General features: G+C 44.6%; 1 protein-coding gene across 1 annotated transcript; it reads right to left on the bottom strand.

Annotated features, from left to right (window-relative positions):
• Positions 1–1177: 1177 nt before the first annotated feature.
• LOC142036677 (AF4/FMR2 family member 1-like) lies at positions 1178–23501 on the bottom strand. Its single transcript, XM_075040107.1, has 15 exons — positions 23473–23501; positions 23318–23372; positions 23149–23186; positions 21557–21713; positions 17916–18833; positions 15300–15397; positions 11489–11735; positions 10364–10455; positions 9301–9364; positions 8343–8479; positions 7065–7136; positions 6341–6434; positions 6195–6238; positions 4571–4797; positions 1178–1784 (listed from the first exon to the last, which is right to left on the bottom strand). Exons 1-15 carry the CDS (start codon positions 23499–23501, stop codon positions 1663–1665), a joined length of 2394 nt encoding a protein of 797 aa, XP_074896208.1. The 3' UTR covers positions 1178–1662.
• Positions 23502–24215: the final 714 nt, after the last annotated feature.

Below are 24215 nucleotides of genomic sequence, written 5' to 3'. Positions count from 1 at the left end.
TTGTGGCAGGGCTCATTTCTACAGAAACGACTTCTGGAAATGCAGACCTTTTGTTGATATTTATTTACTGTCCATTTTCGGAAGCCTCAAAACCACAAGAAGGTACTTTACAAAGGGGGTACTGCTACATGCATGCAGACCTGTTCCTCCATCCTGAAATTATGTGGAAAAGGGAGCTAATTCTTTCCTGTAAGCACAAGTATTTTGGGATACCATCCTTCTCTTTGCCACTCCCACGGGTTTGTCAGAGATAGGGCGAGGGATGCGAGAGGGGACCAGAGGGCTAAGGCACACTATTAGATATGAGGACGGCAGGACGCTGCTGTCATGCAACAGGAAATCTTTGGGTAGAGAAGGGTGTCATCTTACTGCATACACTAATGCCATGGATGCTGCCTTCACTGTTACTGTCACCTGCAAAATTGCAATTTCAAAACTGCAGCTCCTGACAAGGAAAAAATGCTTGCAAACAGTTAATTATCCCTTTTGTGTTCTCTTGACAGATTTCTAAGTTGCTGGGCCCATCCTGTAGTTTGGCTGAGAAAAAGCACAAGTCACCTCCCCCATGAAGGATGCCCTACTTTGGTACCAAATCCTGCTCTTAGATATTCACTGAGACCAGCAACGGTTGCAGGCAAATACCCAAATGCAAAATTTGTCTTATGTTCCACATTCAGCCACTTAGTCCCTCCTTAAACAGAAGTGATTCCTCCCCATGTAAGCTCTCAGACTCAGAACCATGCCCAAGCAATCCGAGTGACCCAGTACAGCTGTCCACCCCCACCCATCGGAATGACAAAAAGCAACCAGTCAAGGAGTCCTCAGTGTGAGTGACATCCCTCCACCACCGAAGAAAGGCAGAGCTGTTTCCAACCACGCCTGGTCATTTTGCCACCCCAACTGTTTCTGGCTTACAAGGCTTAAACCGAGCAAGACCCTAAGTAATACAGTTCGAGTGCTAAGGGCTTCTGTGTGCGTGAGTGCATGGCAAGGAGGAGGACCAAAGCAGCGACGACTTAAAAAGTGAACTTGCAGCACTGAAGGCAGTGGCTTCCCCCGCTTCTCAGGACAGCAGCTGGCTGAGAAATGCAAGAGGGTGGGGTTGGAAAGCAGGCAAGGCAGACCACTTTGCTGTTTTTATTGTAACATAACGCTTTTTGGTGCTGCTGAGGTTGTTGCTACTTGCCATCTGAGGAACAAAGACACCAAAGATTGCATCCATGCTTGGAAAAACATTTCTCTGACATGTCTTCTGGGCACACAACTGTTGCAGACTGTGGGATGTTGCATAATAACCTCTGGAGGCAGATTTCCTTCTTGTCGGCACTTCTTCATGTGTGATTATTGTCCTGCTGGTTATTCGTAATAGAAATGTTTATAGACCATCAATACATTAGGCCATTCAGGCAATTCATTGCACTTCATTGTTTGAAAGGAAGGTGCCATCAACGCTGAGGCTTTCCTCCATCTCTTCTTTTTCAAGGCAGCAAAGCGCTACCCTAAAAATGCAGTTCAAAGTTTTTCCAGTGTAACCAGATCCCTTCCACCTTGATTTATTTTCCCTTGCAGGTGCTTTGTATCCAATGATTCAACAAGTTAGACTGTTTCTGAGGCTTCAAAAGTGCAAAAAAGTTCAAGGTATTTGACCACCTTGAGCACCAGTTAAGGCGTATTTGTTTCCAGTCTCAGCCACTGTAAACCCTGTCTAGCGTAGTGTACCAGTTCGGTCATGCTACTGTTCAGTGCCAGAGTGCACGTCGCTGTGCTGAGTTCAGCAAAAAACTCTGGAAAAAGGGGAGGGAGAAAGAAAACATTTGGTTGGTTTCACAAAACAGGCACATCCGACAGGCTAGGGGGCAGTGAGGAGCGACAACAGCAGCACACTGACAGTTGGCAAGTCCCATTAAACATTGTTCATGCAGAGAGGTCAGCAATAGTAGAAGGCTGGGAAATGTAATAAGTGCACGAGGCACAGCACGCAAGAGGAAAATCACACTCACACACGCCTACACACACTGAACCGCCTCCCCAGGTGCTGGCTTTAAAAGGACATCGAGACTCCATGGTAGGTGGGCAAAAGTTTGGGTGTTCATACCCCAGTTACTGCTGTGTGCTTCCCCCAGATTTTAAACAGGCCAAATTTGAGTGTCTTTCTGAGTGATGCCGGGAAGCACACACAGCCGTCATCAGACTGGTCCCTTTCCTTCATCCATCCTCAAACCTTGGAGACATCATGATTTCTCAACTGAACAGGTTTAAAAATTTATAGAGCTTGCCAGGCTATACAGCTCAGATTTGGGTTGCCTTTAGCTGGGCATGTCAGGCAGATTTCACAGAGTCCTCCTACCCTGCCACCAGCTTGAGGCACCACGCTCCTCCTCCCACATGGGCAGGAGAAGGCTCTTGCAGCATATCTGAATCTGCTGGGAGATGCCGGCAGGCTGCATGCCCTGCTCTGTGCTGGCAATCATCTGTGCAGGTGACAGTGAGTTACAGGAAATTATCACACCTATTCCTTTCCAGTCACCTTTCCAAGATATTCCTGCATGACCTGCCTTCTAGGGACATGGGCTCGTCCCAGTCCCTCGGTCCCTCCAGCCTTGATCGTGTTGCCAGGTACCTTTTCAGAAACCGCCCGTTCTCAGCTCTCCTTATTTACACACAAAGATTGAACCTGGAGGCTGAAGATTTCTGCTTGGCTGTGCAAGGAACTCTTCAGCAGCAGAGAGCACAACACTTTCATTCTAATACTTTCCAATTCAGAAGCAGAGAACACATTTCCCCTGATTTCCCTCCTTTTGTGTACAAAATGGGTATCCATTCCCTCCACAGGAAACAGAAGAGCTGTAAGCAGGGACAAGGAGTCTGAACACCCTGCCTGGGCAACCAGAAGATAATCTGATCTGGGACCACAGTACTTTGTGAAAGGAGAGTGACTTCACATGCACACGTGCAACCTCAGCTTGTCCTTGCTGTGGGAAATCAGAGGCTGAAGACAACCTCTTACAGCCTCATGATCCACGGTGCTACTCTGCATTACAGTGAGGAGCTGGGTCCTGTGCTGGAAGCAACTGGTTGCGGACCCGCCAGAAAGCACTTCAGCTCTGCACAAGTGACTTGGACATAGTTAGAACTAACTGCTTTCCACTAACTTATGACTTCCCTGTTTAAGAGAGCTCGATAACTGAAGGCCACTGCTCTTTCCTCTTCTTATGCCCTATGAATTGCACAAAAGAATCAAGGATATGGCCTTTTTTTTAGTTTTAGGTACTCACTCTCCGCACCTCTTAGCATCTGTACATTACACTGAATATCAACAAGTTCCAGTTCTGAAATTCCTCCACCATCCTGAACAGTGACAACAACTGCTAAGCCTACATGAGTATTTACTCTTCTGCACAGATCTACTCCCTAAGGAGTATTTACTACCCCGGTCATCATTCCCCTACATCAAAACAGCAACACATAGCAGGTTCTGAATTTAGTCTTGATTGATGCAAGATTGTGCTCAGGCTGCCCTCCCACAGGTTTTCCTCCAGGACTCATTCCTCTGGCTTACCAGCAGCATCCACTGCTCCTTCTATGTGACAGTCTTTTCTCAGCCTTTAGAGGCTAGAATCCAAAATACTACACATGAATTGCTGCTGTGAGCACAGATTTGCTCAGAGGACAGCCAACAACTGGCGTTACTTTATTCAAAGGTGACTTGCAAAGCCTTTTGAATTTCAGCAACTGCCTCATTAGTGTGACTATTTTTACAGCCTTCCAACAATTCAGCCAGGCACATCGTGTTTATTTTCTGTCGCAAGTTTGCCAACAGATCATGGCAAAACTTCCCTTTGCCCACAGTAGCTCACAAAACTTTGTGTTTTACGGAAAATGACACTGCAAATGCCACATGGGATGGCAGGTTACAGACTGAACTGCATCTGCTCTAGGGCTTTTGCTTATCCACCACTGCTTGTACCACAGGACAACACAACATTTTTAACTACAAAACTGTAAAATAAAAAAAAGTAGGAGCAATTTTAGAAATGCTGCTTGGCAAATACTGGTCACATGCCCAGCAAGGACTCCAACTGAAGTGCTGCTCAGCTTCTCTGTTACGGAGAGAAGCCAGCTTCACCGTTTTCAAGACAAAAATACCTGGAAGTTTGACAAACAAACTGAAACACAAGGGTACAGGCCAAAAAGATGTTTTTAAAGAAAACAGACCAATTCAGAAAAGCTAAGGCCCCAAAGGGAAAAACAAAAAGAAAAAAAAAACCCCTTATGCTTCTTGTGTTACCATGGAGCGAGCTGGCTGGTTTCCTGCACTTGATACCCTCATGCCTTAGCTCTTAGACATTTGAGGATGCCAAGACAACCTTTTAATTGGAACACTCATCATTATATCACCACCAAGTATCTCTGCCAATAACCTGCCAATAAGCCATAGCTGTCTATTTCGACATTTTTACTGCTTTGTTCTTTAGGTATGGTGTTTGCTACACTGAGTGTTAGGATTTAAGCAAGTACATACACATAAACACAACACATAAGACAGAAAAGCCAGAGGGCAAAAACTTACCCTTATTCTTCCTGACCAGTGCATCAGCCCGTTCCCAAATATCATACGCATAGAGGATATAGGAAGTAATGTTGACGTAGGAAGAGGTGATGCTTGGGATATTATAAGGGACAGTGACTGAAGAGCCAATGCTGTTGCCGCTGCAGTTGCTAGCATTCGATCCTGGCTGAGAACTCACAGAACCAGCAGGAGAGGCCATTGGAGAAAGAGAAGGCATGCCTGTGCTTCTGCAGGAGAAAGAAACACCACCACAAACATTTCATTTCAGAGTCGAAAGTCTTGCCACAAGACTGGCTTATGCCAGGAGCTATCCAGTATCATCTAGGCCTGCAGCATAGAGTGTTAAAAACTGAGATGCATTCAGCTGCATAACAGGTAATTGTCCTCTGAGTGCAAGGCCAAGGTTTTTGAATTGATTTGCGACTCTAAGGACTCCTCTTGACAAAAGAAAATGTGGGACCAGACATCAGAAAGGGCCACCCATCCACCTTCCAAAATCTACACCTCCTTGTGCAAGCCTTCACCAGATTCTCTAAGTGTTTTTTGCTAAAGACTTCCATTTCAGGCATGCCGAAGCTCCCCACCTACAGAGGCTGGAGCTTTCTGACAGCTAGTCAAAGCAGCCAGGTCAGCCTACACACACTTACTTATAGACCTAGGGAAGCTAAATGCAGTCAGCTGCCCGCCTTCCAGACACAGGCTGGCTTCATCACATCGCTTCACCCCCACCACTTCAACCAACCTCATTTCAGTCACTGGTATGAGCGAGCTTCCACCACTGCTCTTGGGAGACCATTTAATTCCCAGTAACCTACACTGTCCAAGGTGGCAGAAAAATAACTGGAATTTCAGCATCACTACTGAAGACCAAACAACCTTCTCTCAACTGCAAAGTTTAAAAGGGACAGATGTGGAGCTGGATAGCTATCTGCCAAATGCAATTACCACAGGATAGAGAAAAAGTCTTACTCATTGTCATTAAAACACAGCACCAGTCTGCCAGGCATTGGGCCAAACACTGTTATGGGACATCTTGCCTTTTACTTTTGCTGCCACATACGCAGCAACACTGCTGCAGGTACATAGAAAGGACAAAATGCTCAATAACTCACAAATTAGAAAATTAGTTTCTTTTTCTTAATTGGTGACTGAGGTAAAGAGAAAAATATTAAAGTATCACCTCAAAGTTATGCTACCACAGGCTGAAGGCATAATCCTACTGGACAGTGGCCAGGGAGATGGGGATGGTACCCTCTTAAGTCTGAAACGATCTCTAGATGAGAGCGACAGAACAGAACAAAGATGACAACAACAGGGACTCTGAAATAGCATAGTGATGCTACCTTCCTTGCTCCTCTGGCCTGTTTCTCTGGTGGAGAACTGCTCTGCCTGATACACAGTAACTCTGGACCTCATAACAAAAAAAACCCCAACCTTTCCAATGAGAAAAGACAGGAAAGAGAGAGCAGAAACCTACTCATGCGCCCTAACAATATGATTTCAGGTGGTACGAAAGAGCGAGCGGTGAGGCACTCAAACGCAGCCTGCAACTCAAATACTCGGGATACTATTTTCACTCACACCCTTATAGACACATCACAACATACATCTTTTTAAATCTTACCTTGCAACACATGGAGAAGGTGCTTGTGTTACTCTGGAAGAACTCTGCAGTAAGGAACAGAACTCTTGTTAGGTATGGGCTATTCAGCCAACATCAGTAACTACTGCAGCCAGCCAGCTGGCAGCTTAGTAATACGCATGCCCTACCTTGAAGTGGTCATTCAGGATCCTGGAATACTTTATTGCAGTCTCTTTTTTGTAACGAAACATTGCCATGTGCAGAATGGACTGGCAGCGCATGCTGTGAACAGAAACACAACCAAGAGTAAGTGTTCACGCTCACCGCTGCCTGCTCAGCAGTCATCAGCCTTGTGGGATGGAGGCAGGCACACATCAGCTGTATTGCAAAGTCAAGAAAGCTCAGAATTTCTCCTCCTGCTCATCTTAAAGAAAGACTCTGTAAAAAAATCACAAAGGGGAAAAAAAAAACCAACAAAAAAACCAACCAAACAAGGAAGGGCCATGTCTGGTCTTTTACATAAAACAGGTGCCCAACCTCTTATAGGTGCCACAGGCTGAGTAAGCCTCTGTCCAGAAGTGCCTCAGCTACGTTCAACTACAGCTTCAGTTACACAGCTCAAGCACGGACAGCCAAATCGCATTCTTTCACCTTAGGTGAGAGCCCTTATGTGCTCTCAAGTTACCAGCAGATCAAATTTTAGAGCCTGTGCCTTCCACATGTAGTCCCTTGTGATATCCCAGCTCACTTTAGAGATGTTCCTGTTCATTCTGGTTTTGATATTGTGGGGTTTTTTTCCTTGCAGAACTCTGATTCCCATTTAACTCATTCTTTTGCCCCTGAAAGTAACGGGTCTTTCACTCTATCAAGTCTAAAAACAGAATATGAAGGTGCAGAACAACAGTTACGCACCATAACACAGCAAAGATTTTTTCTTGTGAAGATGCTGAGGAGTCCGTAAAGGATTTCAATGTCATGGCGAATCTAAGGAAACAAACAGAATCTTGTCAGTCATCAGGGCTCTGAAGTCCTACTGTTTATGAAAAACCAGTGCATGCCGTTATCTCAAGCACTGGTCCAAAAGTCAAGAAACCTGCCCCGAGTTCTTAGTCCTGGCACCAAGTGCTTTGTATGATCTTGAGCAGAGGACTGTCTCCAAATGCCTTGTTTTCCACGCAGCAGGAACAGATGTGGCCCCTTATGCGACTCGCTCTCCTCTTACACTGATTAATGGGCAACATCCCTACAAGTAGATGCCCCCCGTGGGCCACCTACAGGCCTGAGGCCCAGGAGAGGTGCCCCCACCACTGACTACAACACTAATTCAAGTGTTTCTGGACAAGACAGACATCTCAGTGGAAATGTTTCTTTTGGCAAAGAACAAATAAGCAAACCTCCTTTTTGAAAACAAAGCAACAGTAGCATCTTGGAAATGCAGTCCCTCAAGACCAAAAAGCAAACAATGTCATTTAAAAAGTTTGAAGTCTACCACAAAAAAAACTCTGACAGCTCTTTCAGCTCTAAGGTCAGAAGTCAAATCAGCTCTCGAAAACTCACATAACCTGTAATTTCCATATGAATAAACTGATACCTGTCTCTCTTCTATCCAGTACATGGTTCCTTGGATTGCACTGCCTGCATATGTCATAATGTCTACTATCTACATGCATCTACTATGGCTGTGAAACTAAACAGGGAACGTTGCTAAAAGAAACCCCAATAAAGTGCACTGGTACAAAGACACATGGGAGAAACCAGTAAAATCTGCCTTCAATCAAGCTGCAAGAGCTTTGGGGCACAAACCGCTCTTCCACGTGCTAGATTGTTGCTTTGATTTTTTTTAACTGACATACTATTGAGCTCACATGCAAAAGCAACTTCAGTTCTGGATAAAGTAAAAACTCCTTCCTGTCCTCGATTATCTGAACCAGTGTCCTCTGGTGTACCTCAACTGCAAGGCTCAAATGCTGAGGAGGACATGGTGCCTGCTTCTTCTGATAAGCAATGCTGAAACACATTTCAAAGGATTTGTCTCTGGTGCCTCTGGATGGTCTGTCTGATGCTTGTACAGCAACCCAAACTCTGCTCCATGGTGGGAATCCAGAGCTGCCACAGTTGCAAACAAGCAATGCAACTAACCCTTCCCCTCCAAACATGCTGCCTAACCATCATGCTTTGAAAACCACTTACTTGATGAGATCTATGGTGCCCCTGAATATGCTGTAAGCTGATTTTGGTGCTGGTGCATCCGATTCCAAGGCAATCCCATACTCAATGAAGGAAAGGGCAGCATCTAGGTACTGAAAGGCCTTTCCAGTCTTGTCGGTCTATTGGGAAGAAAATTCTAATTTTTAGACTAAGACAAAAACTGCTTCTCTCAAGTGTACCTGAATTCCCTTTTTTTCCCCTAGTTAGGCAGGATTTGAAGAAAGAAAAAGATGCAAGTCAGGCCTCCAGGTGATAATTAAAGGATTCTCAGCAGAACCCCTAATGTGGTCCCAGTCATCAGCTTTGTGGGCTCTGGCTATTCGTATCTCTTCCTCTTGCTCAACATTTTCCTTAAGTAATTTATTACCTTCACATTTTTGGATATTATTGTCTCATCTTGGGGGCCTGCTTTGGGAGAGGCAGATGGGGCCTTCCCATTGCAGTATTCCCTCACTTCATTTTCACAGGTAAATGGCAAGTAGCAAATGTACATTATCTGACTGAGCCATAATTAGCAAAAAAATAGGTTCATTCATGCATGCTGTTAAACTGCACATAGTGGAGAAAGCTAGTTACATCTGCAAAGGGCACTTCCAAGTCTTGTCCACCAACACAGGATCCTGACGTTTCAGAGTAAACTGTCTTAAAACTATCTTCCAAGGACTTTGTGATAGCTCTGCAAAGCAAACAGGCCTGCTAACCTCAGACAACATCAGTTCTGAATCCTATTCTCTAGGCACATTCTCTAGATGTGTTTACAACAAAGGGAAATGCCTGAACATTTGGCAAATAAAGACAGCCTCCCCACATATGACTTGAACATGCTCCATGTAGGGAGTATGGAAGTAACGTTAGCCAGCGAATCTTATTCACGTGCATGCAAGTATCAGGTCTGAATGCAAGAGCTGGTTAACATTTCTAGCACAGGGCCATGACTTACCATTGCATCAGCTTTGTGCTTCAGCCTCTTGGCCACTTCTATGTAGTATTCTATCGGATGCTGCCTGAATTGGGGACAGAAAGAGGAAAAACAGAAAACAGAGAAAAAGAGTAGGATAAATTTTACCTTCTTATCTACAGGATGCTATGAGTCCGAACATCCTGTTTTGGTAAGCTTGTTACAGCCTTATCAAACACACGTTACAGTTATGATAGTCACTAAATGAATGTTGTCTGCATGTTCAGAAATACATAGCAGTTGAATGGACAGATAAAATGAATTGATTTCTTAAAAAATGTATGTTAGAATAACACTGAAAACTTACATTTCTAAGTAGAAAAAACACTGGAGGTTAGGCTACTATGAGGCCAAGTTTACTTCTTTGCTCCCATGGAAAGATAGTAGTTACGTGATGCCCTATCATTCCTCAAGTACAATACCAGCAATACATTTCTGATTGAAGCATACAGTAAACTCTGCAGTATGACACACTCAGACCAAAAGAGCTTGCATTCAAGTTATCTGCTTACAAGAGATATGGTGTGCAACGCTTCTACAGAGCTGGGTCTCAGTCAACACATAAATGATGATAAATTTGGACTGCACACATTTCTGCGCATTGGGATAATCTATTCACCATGGAAATGGCATACAGCCACCTGTGCGCTAACAAAAGGAGCAAGTAGAGTCATAGCCTCTCAGAAAAAGTCAGTTGCCTGCCCAGCACCCTGTCACAGAGGAGTTTGCCACTTGTCAAGAATCAGACAAATCAAAACCCATTACTTGTAGGCAGGCACAAGACACCTCCTCTCAGAGTTCAAAAGTACTTAATTTCTAGAGTAGCTTCCCTCAAACCAAGAACTGTTGTAATGAGACCTTTGCTTTGTGGTGGGTGGGCTAAGTCCCAGACACAAGAAGGCAGTACAGGGCAGGTCTCAGACATCTCTCTCTCTCTTTCCTCCCCAAAGAAGTGATCAAGAAGCAGAAGCCTGGGTGGCTGCAGGGCCAGCCTTGTCTGGTGTATTCAGAAAGTACAGGTGATGGGTGTAAAACAAAAACTTACTTTTCAAACGTGAGTTGAGGTCCCCTTGGCTTGGAGGCACCATTTGGCAAAGAAGGCACTGGGAAAGGATTTGTGACATCCCCTGGAGATCCCTGAAAAAAACACAGAGTGGAGATAAAGCTGGTTAGAGAGATGTCTAAATCAATTCCAAAGCTTGGCTTTCCTAAATTTCAAGAGAAAATGTTTATTTGTCCCAGGCATAATCTATTCTCCAGGCTCTCCAGCTCTTCTTACTTTCTTCCCCAGTACCCCTTTCAATAATGGAAATGGAAACTTGGCATCCTACCTGACTGCTAGCAAGGCTTAATACCATTCAAACTTCTCCCAAGCATGGAGAAATTAAGTAGCAGGTTTCCTTGCACAATGGCTAAAATAGCAGTAAGGCTGCAAGCAGCACGTTTTTCACGGCCACTAGCCAAGGCAGAAGGGGTAATATCCATTCACACTTATTTCCAGCTTAACCACATGGAAATTGCTGATTCTCCACTACTAACTACATTATCAGGAAAAAGCAAGCAGTTAGAAGCCAGCTAATACAGCATGCACAGTCTAGCTTAACACACACAGCAACATCCTAGATCACACACACAGAGCCATGAGTAAGCAGCAATATAATTGAATTTTATAACCTCAAAATGCAAAGATCCAGCTGCAAGGATCATCAACAATTTTGTAAGCAAGCTATAAAACCTTATACCTAGGTCACGGTCAAAACCACAGGTTGCTTGTTTCTTATTTTTAAGCAATCCACTCTTTCTTTCTGTAAACACACTTATTTTTACACCAATATTGTACTTGCAGTTGCCTACAGTCAGAAGCAGTTACTACCATAAACACGATTCTCTTGCCTTTGTTTTTCACATGGTCACCCCTTCTCACTATGTTTCACTGGTAAGATTACAACAGATGATGGAAAGTCAGCAGAGAAGTTACAACACAGGCTTTTGAGCTAGCAACATAAGGTCACAGATAGCCATTAAAGGGGTAAAAATGCTTCAAAGAGCTTTCTCTGGTGGCTTGTTTATCTTCCTTCCTTTTTAATATCCTCAGAGCATGTTTCTCAAGAGAATCACACAGCACCCATGGGTTGCAGGAAACATCCTGCCAGTTATAATGGATACCTACTTTGATGCCCTTTGAGAGCTCAGCGGGATTTCTCTCCACTTTCTTGTGCTTGGAGAACAAAGGATCCTTGTGGTTGCTCTCGTCCCTGGCAGTGTTATCCACGACAGGCAGCTCGCTGCTCTCACTTTTGGGTCTCTTTTGGGCCATCTTGGTTGACTTTGGTGGAGGATGTACAGGAGACATGGGTGGCAGTGGTGGGGGTAGCAGGAGATCTTTCTTCTGGGTTTCAAGTGAAGTTTTTGATGCTCTGGAGATGGGAAGCAAATTCAGCAATTGGGATGAATATGGTGTACATATAAGGTAGGGATTTTTTTAAAAACATAGTTATATCATGTGCCAGTTCTCTTTAAATTTCTCTGGAAGTGTGAAATGAGTTGTTAACATAAAGAATCCAACAAAAGCAAAACAAAACTTCAGGGACTTCACTGGCATTAGATAACACATCTTAAGCCGCCAACAACACACAAACAAGTTGGTTTTCAAGTAGGAATAACCTTCAGGACTTATCATTGGAGTAAATGCTTGCAACCAGAATACGAGGCTGTTGCAAAAAAAAGGCATCCCTCCAACACAGCCCCTTTCCACTGAAAGAGGAAGAGAGGCAATCACAGCAACTAAAATCCCTGGCACAAATCACCCAACAAGGCAAATGAACTGCAGCACTACCTCTCTTTCCCAATTATGGTAGAAGATATCTTCTATGGTCAGAGATACTCACCTAGACATTTGATCCTGTATGTGCTTTGACAGAATTCAACTGAGTCATTCCTTGCCAGGACTCACCAGCTCAACTAGACAACACTATAAAGTTGAGAGGATTCCAGTGATAGAGACTTAAAATGCTGTGCTTTTAAATGGCAGAGACTATCACATTTAATAGGATGGTGGCACATCAGATTTCTGATCATTTGAAGTTAGGATTACCAGGGAACTCTGGCAGCTGTAAGCAGCACCAAATAGCTCTAAACCTTGTTTCACTACTGCTCATTTACATCATTTTTATTCAGCTTCTCAAAGTTTCCAGGAAAACACAGAGCAGTGAATCCCAACTCATGGACTGCATTATCAGAAGAGGAGGAAATGAAGTTAAACCCAGTGAGAAGACTGAAGTGTAACATTGCACATCTTGCTTCGTTCTGCTGTGCGTGCGACAGTCCTCTCCCCTCTTCCACAACCCACTTTTCCCGTGGCACAGTCCCTACTCACTGCACACATGCTCCCCAGCTTCACTACAGCTGACGCTCCAGAGAGGACTGTTTGACGCAGAGCTCAGCGGCATCCCCTGACCTGATCCAGAGCCCTCTCTCCCCAAAAACGCATCCTATTCTTCCCACTCTGAAAGCCAGAACATGGCTAAAAGGGGTGCTCGTTTTCACTGAGAAAAAGGGAGGAATGAACCACAGAAGTAATGCCCTTCCATTATTACCACAGCTGAAATATCCCTTCACCCAACTAAATGTTAGCCCTAACGCCTAAGTGCTTTCAGAGTACTTCAATGTTTTCTCTGCAGAAAAGCAGTTTACTCATATTGTCAGGACACAAACCTCAATGCTACATACCAATGCAAGTCAATACCTCAAATTCAAGCCACAATCAAGCAGGAATTGAATGCAGTAGCCCAGAACTGACACAGGAGCCTCCCCTCTCAGGAACACCGCCCATTTGAAGACATGCTCTTGGAAGCGTTTGCTCTAGCAAAGACCTAGCCAAAATGCTGGCAGTACAGTGGTATGCAAATTATGGGGTAAGTTTCAGCAGATCTACCAGAAACACTGCAAATGCTATAGTGGAATACATGAGAAATTCCTGGCCATAAAGGCCATCTGAAATTCTAGAAAGACCGCAATTCAAAAGGCACACTGGTTGCGTCCCCATTAGGTCACATACAAAAAAGACAAAAACAAGATGATGATTTTAGTGGAGAACGCAAATGCTCCCTACCCACCTATACATACAAATCTGTTTTCTGGACTGGGCTTTGCACATTTCACCTCTATGCAAATCTGGGCTAGTCAAAGTAAAAAGCCTACTGGCACTGCGGCATCTTGGTTTGGTTAGAGAAAGGGGGAGCTGCATGTCCACGTGCTTCTGGAGCATCCCAGCTCAGCAGCCTCCCATGGCAGCAAGGTGAGAAAACAGAGCTCTGCAATACCCATCACATTCACCTCTGCATTCTCAGCTGGGAGAAGACAAGTTCCACCTAGCACAGACACTGCGTGCACCAGCCGCTAAGTGCTGTTCAAAGTCTGTAACCGATGACAGCAAAAGCAGCTGAGGGAGTAGAGAGTATCAGCATTAACATCTGACTTTTTTCTTTCATCAGGACCTGTCCGATTAAGAAAACAGCAATGATCACCAAGTCAAAATTTATGGACATACAGTTGCATTTAGTACAATATCCTTTCCCAAGAGGCTGCCAGAACTTGCTCTGCTGTGGACGTGATTGCTCAATCATGGGAATGAGACTCACGACTTCGGGGCCACCCTTTCAGCTATTTCACCTGTTTGCAGCAGGAGCCTGAGCAAGCAACTCAAATTTGTCTGCATCTCAATTTCCCCATGTGCAAAACACGTTCACATCATCTTCTCACCTTACAAAGACTCAGAGCTTTAAATGCATGTGAAGTACTATGAATCTGCTAAAAAGCTTTCTGCTGCTTCCCATGCAGTGAGACCACGAACTTCCCCAAAACAAGTATGACAGTAGAACCCAGAATGAGGAAAACATGCGCAAAGAAAAAGAAGTTCGTAAGAATCATTGAATGGTTTGGGTTAGAAGGGACCTTTAAAGATCATCTAGTCCAACTCCCTTTTTAAAAGCATTTTAAGGCTAGTTCCATTTCTCATGAAAGCAGAAATAATTGATACTTGAACTCTCAAGTCTTACTCACCTAGAGGCATAGAATAGTTTTGGTTGGAAGGGACCTTTAAAGATCATCTAGTACAACCCCCCTGCAATGAGCAGAGACATTGTCAACCAGATGGCAAGTTCTCTTGCCATCCCCTGAAACACCTAAGCCATCGTGCAGAACAAGCATATGCTACTCCCCACAGAACAGCTGCCACCTCCCAGATCACCTGGGCAATTGTCTGCTGAGAGATTACCACCACTGTAGTTTAGAGAAGGGGAAATGGCTCCTACATCCCAGCGTGCAATCTACCACACTGTTTGCAACTCAAACAACGTCTAATTTCTTTGCACAAATTTGTTTCCTGCATCTGGTCTGAAAGAGAGCAGTGCAAATGGTTGCCTACCAGCTTAGAAGGAAAAGTAGTACGGGCACAACTGGCAATTAAATTTCTTGCAGCATAAACAGATTCTTTGAGCTACATGTAGTATATGGATCAGAGCATGCAGCAACATAAGCTGCAGGATGGACAAGTTTGTGTTTAAAATGGTGAAGTCTTCATTCCCATCTCAACTGTTCGAAATCAGGACAAATGCCACAACATTCAACGCTTTTGCAGCAGTGTAAACCAGGTATAGGAGGATGATCAGCCACGGAAACGTCAGCTTATGCTTGAATGATTAGAACCATAATCCTCAGCGTTAAGGGAGAGGAAGATAAGTGACACCCAAGTATCACTTCACATCTGCAACAAATAAAAAGGCGAATAAATGACACTCCCATAGCCACATGGTTGGTTCCAGGATGTAAAGACAGATTGCAGCAGATTAAGTTTCAGAAGGCACACGATGTTATAAGCAAACTCAGAAGTATAAGGACAGGAGATACAGTTCCTCGCCTTAACCTTTTTAAAAAAAGACTTAGTTTTATGCATGTCTGCCATCCCACCACTGTACACTCACTTCAATTTATTGGAGTCTTTGTTAGCTGAAGACTGCAATGATTTTCTTTCTTTTTCTGATTTCATTTTCTTCCTATCAATCTCCTTCTCCACTTCCCTCTAACAGGAAGAAAAAAAAAAAAAATCACTCACGTTTCGAAAGTTGGTGCAAAGTACAGACCAATACAGCTAAGTTTGATTCTGGTTAAAAAAAGAAAAGGATAAGATATTAGAACTGACAAAGCATAAACCCAAAACACAGCGGATATAGATTTCAGGCTCGCTGACAAGTATCCTAAAATGACATTTTACCTACATTTGCTTGGATAGATTAATTATTTTGTAGTGATGGGGATGGAACTGCTAAACCTCTTGTTGCTAATAGTAATCAAAATTAAGGCATCTCCACTGCTGAAAATAAGCATTCCATCTGTTCTAGATGGGCTTTTTTTTCCTACTCAGTACGAATTATGCAGAAATGTATTCAGATTCCTCCTGGCAAAGTCATGAACTGCAAGCAATTGTGTTTTGTGGTATGCCTTATCAAAGGGAAGGAAAAAAATGCATTCACAGGAGAGTTAGATCCCTCCGATTCCTCAGATGTGCAGGGGTTTTTGGTTTTATGAAGAAGAGTCTGATACAGCTGAAATTTTAAACAGGCAGTTAAAATCACTGCCATTGTCCTCCAGAAGAACAGGAACCATTAAGGCGGAGAGGTAATAAATAATACTTTTTAACTGCACTCCATAGGTCTTACAATACAAAGCGTGCAAATCATCAGCTCACCTGAATGAAAAACTTTAGAACAATTTGCTACAAGCCAAGAAAATGTAAAAGAAACTGCACTTATCAGTCAGTGTTACCCACAGTGTGCCTGGTGGCAGCCAAAAGCATTCCAGGACTTTCCGTCTCTCTCCCAAGAGTACATGCAGGTTTATGTCACTGTGATGGAGCTCAGTAGATTGTGCTCGGCAGAGTCGACCTCTGGCAGTGTGCTCAGGGCAAGGCTCCAGCACCTAGATCAAGTTCTTAAACTGTTTCTCAAGTTGAGCTCCACACTGCCGCAAACGATGTCTGACAGCTGTACCTGACCTAGCTGGCTGTTACGAAGCCTGAGCCTCCAAGGACACTGATGCATGCTGACATAATGCAGACAGCAAGGCTCTGAGGAGGGGTTTCCTGCAATCAGACACTCAGGCTGCAAGGGAAGACATGTCTAATATCAAATAGCTCCTCTTTTGGGTCTTTGAGATAACAGGAGAAGCAACAGATTTGCTGCCTGTTTACCCTCTTCCACTGCTCCGCAAGAGGGGGACTGCTGTGGTCTCTCCGGTTTCTTCACCCTTTCCCTGCTCTTCTGAATTCTCCCCCACAACTATGGGAAGTTCAGAAAATGACAAGACTAAATGCAACCCACACGGGAGCCAAGGTTGTTCACCCACATGTGCTAAGCCACCTGCTCTGTGAGGAGGACCAAGAAGGTATACAGGCACTGAAATATCCACAGTGAATACCCATTCACCACAAGGCCTGCAACCAACCCTGTGCAGCTGAACCAGCTGGCTAGAAGTATATTCACAGCCCCCTTTGGGACTTAGCTTTCCAAAAACCACTTGTGAGCAACTACCATCTCAGTTAAATAAAGGGCTGTCTTGTAATTCAAAGCAAAGCAACTATTCTAGCTGAAGGACTCTGGACACATGCATCTTTTAAGCACTAGCATCGCTGCTAGCACCTCAGCAGCTCCAGGGGAAACCAAAGAAGTTTTCTACATATTTAGCCAACCGCTGAGATCCAAAGCAGGCTTTAGCGACACTTGTTACTCTCGGTGAACCTGGTTCAGTTAAAAGTCTGCATTTATGGAAAAGCAAAAACATGGGGCTGCTGCCATCATCCCTAGTAATAACACAATTCACACCTGCAGAATTTGTTCCTCTTTGTGTAAGCAAGCAATCACAACTGTTTCATGGAAATGAATGACTCCACACAGGAAAAGACTACGCTACGCAGCCTAAGGCTGCATGGCTAAAGGCAGCAGAAGGTCCACGCATAGACAAAACCAAAAACCACAGCCCAGGGCAGCCTGTGTCAGTTCTCCCCACAAAGTGCAGGCAAGGTGCTCTCCCACAACAGACATTAAATGGATAGTGTAGATGACTGCACAGTCTGGGAGGTGCTTCAGATACCATGCTGCATTTAAAGGGGTTGCAGGGGGAGGGGGCACCACAGCCCTACAAAGCTCTGCTTGGTTGAAAGCCAGGGAAACCCACAAATGCTACCAGGGGGCTGGCCAACCACATGCTGACACAGCCTGCTGCTGAAAGCTCCTCCAATATAGGAGGGCTGGGGTTTTGTTGTCTGAGAAAACTAGTATTTCAAGAAAATACAGCAGAAAATGTTTTCAAATACCAAAGCGTTTGTTAGCTCACGAGGCTTTTCATTTGCTCAGCAGGGCATTTGTGACCAACAAGAAACCTCTATGAACGGCTTTGATACACATTCCCTTTAGAAGTTTGATAACACCTTTAAAGGAGGAGCGCAAGGGATCTACTCCCAACTTAGGAGCAGAAATGAACTCTCCGCATGGGTTTTTCAAACACCACCTTGGTCCTTGTACAAACCCACCTCCACCTCTTACCTTCCTCTTCTGAAGGGACTTGTCAAGAGTATCCGTGATTTTTCTCTCCAAGTCCTGCTTCCTTGCACCAGGGGGTTCCTTGGCTTCTGCTCTCTTCTGGTGACTGCCTTTCCCAGGGGGCTGGGGGACTCTTGACAGCAGAGGGAGATCTATTTTCACCATGAGGGACTGAGGGGCAGGGGAGTCCCTCACTGGCGAGAGCAACTTCTTCCCCCTGATAGGCAAGGGAAGTTTCTCCTTGTGAAAATCCTCTCTGGCCACGATGGCAGGCCTGTGGCCGCTAGTCCTGGTGGGGCTTGTGCCCTGGCCTTGAGGAAGGGGACTGAGAGCGAGATGCTCCTGGACACTGCCAAGCAAAACATCTCTCATGACCTTGGGGTCCAAGAAGGGTTTGGCATTGGCCTGGTGGGAGCTCTTGTGCTTTCTGTTCTCAGGGGGCTCTTGCAGTGCCGGGGTCAGGTCTTTTCTGTCACTGGATTTTGGCTTCCCTTTCGTTTTGACTTTTGGCTTGTCTCTGGAAGACTGGTCTCTGACCTCAAAAGGACCAGGGTCACTCTCCACCTTCAGGCCTCCTTTGGGCCCCTCGTGGACAAGGCCCTTGCTGGGCCCTTTGATGCCCACAGTCTGCCTGGGTGAGGGCCCCTCGGCCCGCACAGGAGACTTCTGGCAGTTGCGTTTGGTCAGAAGATGAGCGTCCTGAGGAGCCCTGGCCGCTCGGCCAGAGCTCTTGTGATGAGGCTCCCTCGGCTCGGCACGCTGGTGGGAGGAATTGCTGCTGACAGCCTGCCCCTGCTCCTTGCCCTCTTCACATCCATCCCCATGGGCAATTTCGCTGAGACTCTCTGTTGGCACTGCTGGTGGGTTCACCTTGGTTAGCCAGTTGTCAAGCTGCCACTTATTAGAAGTCGGTGGGTCAGGCTGCACACAAAAAGAGAAAGGAAGGATGCCAGACTTTATGATGCCTTTATGGGCTATTTTCATCCTAGCATGGCTTACCAGAGCCCAGTAAAATTTCCCCTTGATGTTAAAAGAGCTTGAAAGTGAAAGACCATGTGTCAGTGGTGATGCTTTAGCGTGTGCACATTGACAATTCAGAAACACAGACCTCATCTTCGCACAGGATCAGTCAAACGTATTGCACAGCACTCCTGGATCTCTGCTAGCCTTACCTGTTGCTCAGCAAGAGACCAGTCTACATGAAAGCTTCATCTTGGTTTGCCACTAACCAACACCGTTGTGCAATCAGACAACATATAAAAAAAGCAGCAGGTGTAGAAATGGATTAGGTGCTGTCCTCGCAACACTTTTGGAAAGTTAGTTGCACACAGCACTACTTTCAAAACAGATGAGCAGCTGTGCCAGCTAACACATCTCATTGAAGTCTGACAGGTAGGCTGTCAGGCTCCTGTGGTTTAGCCAAAAGCAAACCATTTACCAAAATAAATTGTATGGCTAGCATGTCAAGTCCGGCCTCTTCTGAGTCCTCTGCCTACACAACCCAACACTCGCTTCCCTCTGGGTCAAGCAAGGCGTGAGCAACGACTGAAGTCTGAAGGCCCCTGGCATCACGGTCAAATAACATAACGTGGTTGCTACAAGCTCTGCCTAATCTAACAGCGGTCTGACAAATTACGAGAAAAGCAAACCCAACTAATGCTAAAAGAGACAACAGAAGCTGCAAATCTGAGGCATTATTCTCTGGGGCCCATTCTGAAAACACCATGTATGTGGCAACACCACTCAAATGGGTAACTCATTATCTGGGCACCATCAGAGCACAGCTAAACTCCCGCACTCACTGATTCTCCCCAGTTACCACTCTCACTTCTGAGAAGAGCCACAACCCTTCCCCAAAAAGAGAAAGCCCAGTACGTGAAATGTTTTCCGAGACTAATGAATCCCTTCTGCCATGATTTTCTTCTCTATCCAGACTCAACTCACTGTAGAACATGCAGATAAATAAGACATGTCTTCGACTGTGTTTAAGTCAGTCCATCTAGAATCCTGGTTTAAAAAACAGTGCTTGGTTTTACCATGGGTTTGGAAGTAAAATTAAACCACAAATTCCATTAGGCTTTTCAGATAACACAAATCTGCTTTATTTTCATCAGAATTTTAACTTACTAGCCACTGAAGAACATTTGGTTTTTGGTCAAACACTGTAAAAACATGGCTAAAAGACTTAGTAAACTTTGGTTTATAATGTACGTAGCTATCAGACAGTGGCATACTCTGATCCTTTTCTAGCACTTCTACCGTCGGTTATCTTGTTTGTGATCTACACCATCATACAGGTTTTCATTAGGTTTCCAAAACCAAAGGATAGTAAGAGATTTTTTTTAAAAAAAATTTAAAAAAAAAAAAATAAAGGAACTACTGCCTATAGGTCTTAAAGTCTGTTCTTTTGCATGTGAAGAACTGACTATAAACAAATGGGCCATGTGCACTAACTTACTCCTTGAGCACCATGGATGAATAGTTTGCTGAATAAAAAAGGATAAAATGGTCAATGGCAAATAGTTAGGACTTCACTAGAGCGAGAAGGATCTTACAATCTAGTATTTTCAGGACAAACCAGGCAGGATTTGGTAAAAGAGGAGAAGTATAACATCTGTCCTTCCAAAGACACCCACATTGCAGAGGGCAAAGTCTGTAACTGAACTGCTAGAGGGTGAAGTGTAGTAGATGTGAGATGAAAAGATACACCTTCTCAAAGCTTGTTTTCTGCACATAAAATTCTCCCTGTTCATGTGCTTCTAAGGTAAAAGAAAGGAAAACTAGGGCTGGAGGAGGGGGCGGGGAATAAATTACACGGTTTCTGTGTTTTGTGAGAGTACCTCAAAACTGGCAGCAGATTGGTTTACATCAGCTGTGGTCCACAGGATATAACTATGTACTTCCCACTGGCCCAAGAATGTTTTGCAAGCTGGAGGAACTGTTTGAAACCATGGGACATGAGCACTTCTGCAGCAGATTTTCAAAAAATGCATGGTCTCAATTATGAAACTTTAAGGCGCTAAGTTCTGGTTGTCTGCTTTTCCCAGTAAAAGCCTCAGAAATGCCAGTGCAGCACTATCTGAGCCCAATTCAACAGAAGCAAGTCTAAGCACATTCCAGCCCTTCCTGCAGGTCTCATCACTTCAGCTGTGATCTGGGAGAAGCTGAATCTGTCACTCACACACAGGAGCTGCAGGGAGGCAGTGGCTCCTCTTAATGTATCAGGAAACTGGTCTCACCCCGAAGCAACCCATAGCCTTGGCACCCAGGAAAGCTGCACGGGCAGACATGGGCCCCAAACACCCCAGACAAGCTGTGCTTCTCATCTGCACCTTGCTTGTGTCTCACCCGTGAAGGCACTAATTCCTCCAGGAGTGCTAGACAATGATGCCAAAGGAGAAGGGGGCAACACTTCAAGGTTAGGCACGTAGACGTCTAATTATGCTGTTACTAAGGGTTATTTAATTGACAAACTCTAGAAGGGAAACAAAGGGTAAGATAAGCCTGATGATGCAGCAAAGGTGTCAAGGGGACACCTGAACAACGACAGTATTTCAGGTCTCCTGTCCTGAATGCATTCAGACAGCAGAGAGTCTGAGGCAAGAGGCTGCATTAAGCAGCCTCTACATTTTATTGGCATTCACCTCAGGTGCTGACGCTCTCGGAGGGTCGTTTGCTTCACTGTCACTCGAGCTGCTCTCCGTCTCTGAGTCTGAAGAGCTGTCTGAGTCACTGGTGCTCCCTGACTCCGGGCTGCTGGAATGTGCTGATGCCACACTCTTGGGCTGGGACTGTAGGGCACTGCAAGGCCACCATGAGATAAAATTAGAAAGCAGCATGGGTGAAGGTTACTTACTTATTATATTGACATGGCAGGATTCAAAAATAAAACTGAAACCCTGTGTTTTGGCACTGAGAGGGGAGGGGAGAAGGCCAAAGGAATACATTGCCATAGTCAAAAGATAAAGCACTGGAATAAAAAACCTCTGGAAATAATAAAACCTTCAACTCCAACCCAGTCGGACAAATACGTAAGCAGGACATCACTGCTCCAGTATGAAGCTGCATTTAGCCAACCGAAGTTTAAAAAATAGCCAAAACTAACGAGTGTTTTTCTGAAAGCCCCAACCCTCAACGGAAAAATTTCCAATAAAGGCTAACAAGACAGAAACATACATTCCAGGATGGTTTCTCTTTTTTGTGTTCTCCCCCTTAAGTTTTTACTTCTTCATCTGTGTTACTTGGTCAAGGTGCTGTAACTGTTTCATTAACGGTCATGTCAATCAGTAGCATTTTTTGCAACACCCTCCCCTACTCAAAAGTGTTTTCCTCTAGCACTGACAATGGGAGTGGATGGAACTGAGGGAGAACTGTGACTTTTATGCACACCTTCTTTTTGTTTTGAAATGGGCTTACAAAATGTTGATTATTTTTTTTTTTTTTGCTTTGAAAACTGTTTCCCACATTAGTATCAACACATTTGTATGATCTGGAGGCAAGCTCCTTGCTTATCCAGACTGATACTGTGAGAACACTCTATTTCAAGAGCTTGCAGAGACACAGATCACACCAAGAACTGACGTGCCCTTCTGCCAGTCTGACTTTGTAGACCATTACCCTGTGCTTGAAGAATATAGATATCAAGCCAAAAACATATGTCGGTGCTCTCCTATAGGAAAAATTCTGGGCTTCTCCACCTTTCTTCCTCTAATGCTGGCGTGTGGCTCTTCAGTCTACCTTGAATACTGCTTCTGACTAACAACACATGGCAGGAACTGCTTGCAGTCAGCTGCCTTATCAGTAGGAGCTGAAATAGCCTCCATGAGCCTACCTAACCCTTTTCTGTTCTTCATCCACTTGGCTTTTTTGGGCTTCCTTCTAAACTAAAACTGGACTCACACCTCACTTGTCACTACTACAACTGAAAATCCCATTAGATCCAGTGTGATCTACATATACACTGGTGGAGAGGAAGAGGAGAAAAGAAGGGAACAGTTGGGGAAATCAGTTCTGGTTCACAGACAAAATCCAGCATGTCTGGATTATTACTTTCTAATCGGAGCTTTCCGTAAAACTCCACACAACTAAAGGCGATTTTCAACAGCAGCTTCAGGCAGCTAGAAACCAACACCTGTATCTACAAGAGAAACCAGGAACCCTTACCCATCTTCTACCCCATTAGTTTTGTTTTTCCTCCTTATTTGGTCTAGCTAGTAGTTTGGGAACAAACCTGTACCTTGGAGGAGCAAGTGAAGAAGGTGGCTTTTCAACAACCTGTTTTGTTCACAAAAACAAAGAGGAGAGGGGGAGGAAAGGTTAGCTTAAGGAACTCGGAACAACACAACAAGTTGTGATGATTTAAAGGGAAGTCTGTGTGCCTAGTGTATAAAACATCTAAAACTGACTTGGTCGTCACCACTCTCTTCACTATCACTGAGCTGCAGGTCGGCCTGGAGCATTCTGAAAGACAACCAGAAGACAAATCTCAGCCAAGGCAGACACATTTTCAAGTAGCAGACACTGAGAAAGACTTAGTTTGCACTTGCCAAAACAAACAAACCTCCCACATCCTTTTTGAACATTTAGCATGCTCAATCTGCTAAACCTTGTCATTACCTGAATGAATGATAAAATGATAACACACAATCTAGGGATTTAACTGTGCTTTCCAACTGATCTCAGGACACTTTGCAATGGAGGTCAGTATCCTTGGCTGCCATCTACAGACAACAAAGACAAAGTTCCGTGAGCGGAATTCTAAACGAAGGTTACCTAGCACACTAACACAGCCAACAAAGGTTACCTAGCACACTAACACAGCAGGGCAGGGTGGAAGAAGTCTGATCCTTGTACAGCAAGAGACTAGCATGCTACTAGACTGCACTGGCTCCCCAAGGGGCAGAAAGCATCAACTTTGCACCAGAAGCTGTGCATGTTCACTCTCTCTGCGAATATTTCTTCTGCCACAGGGGTTCTTTTTTGCTGCTGAGGTCTCCTACACAAGACGTAAGCAAATGCCAAGGTCAAGCCTATCTCCTATTTCTTCTCTACACAATGAAATTCATGCTCCTGCACTTCTCAGCAGTAACCGTAACATTGAGCAGTTCAGATACTTAAAGCGGTTTACAAGTGGGGAGGCATGAACTCTGTTCTACTGTTGCTAGAGTAGAAAGCAGGCTGCCTGCAAATGTTTCCAAAAGCATAATTTAGTCCTCTGCCTGCAGATGGCAACTACTGCTGGCAATTTCAATGTATTACCGAGGTCCTCAAAAGGCTGGAAGGGAAGGATTTATGGGGAGGGAC

The sequence above is a fragment of the Buteo buteo genome, chromosome 1 (genome assembly GCF_964188355.1).
Source record: "Buteo buteo chromosome 1, bButBut1.hap1.1, whole genome shotgun sequence".
Classification (NCBI taxonomy): domain Eukaryota; kingdom Metazoa; phylum Chordata; class Aves; order Accipitriformes; family Accipitridae; genus Buteo; species Buteo buteo.
This window is presented reverse-complemented; position numbering and strand designations above follow the sequence as displayed.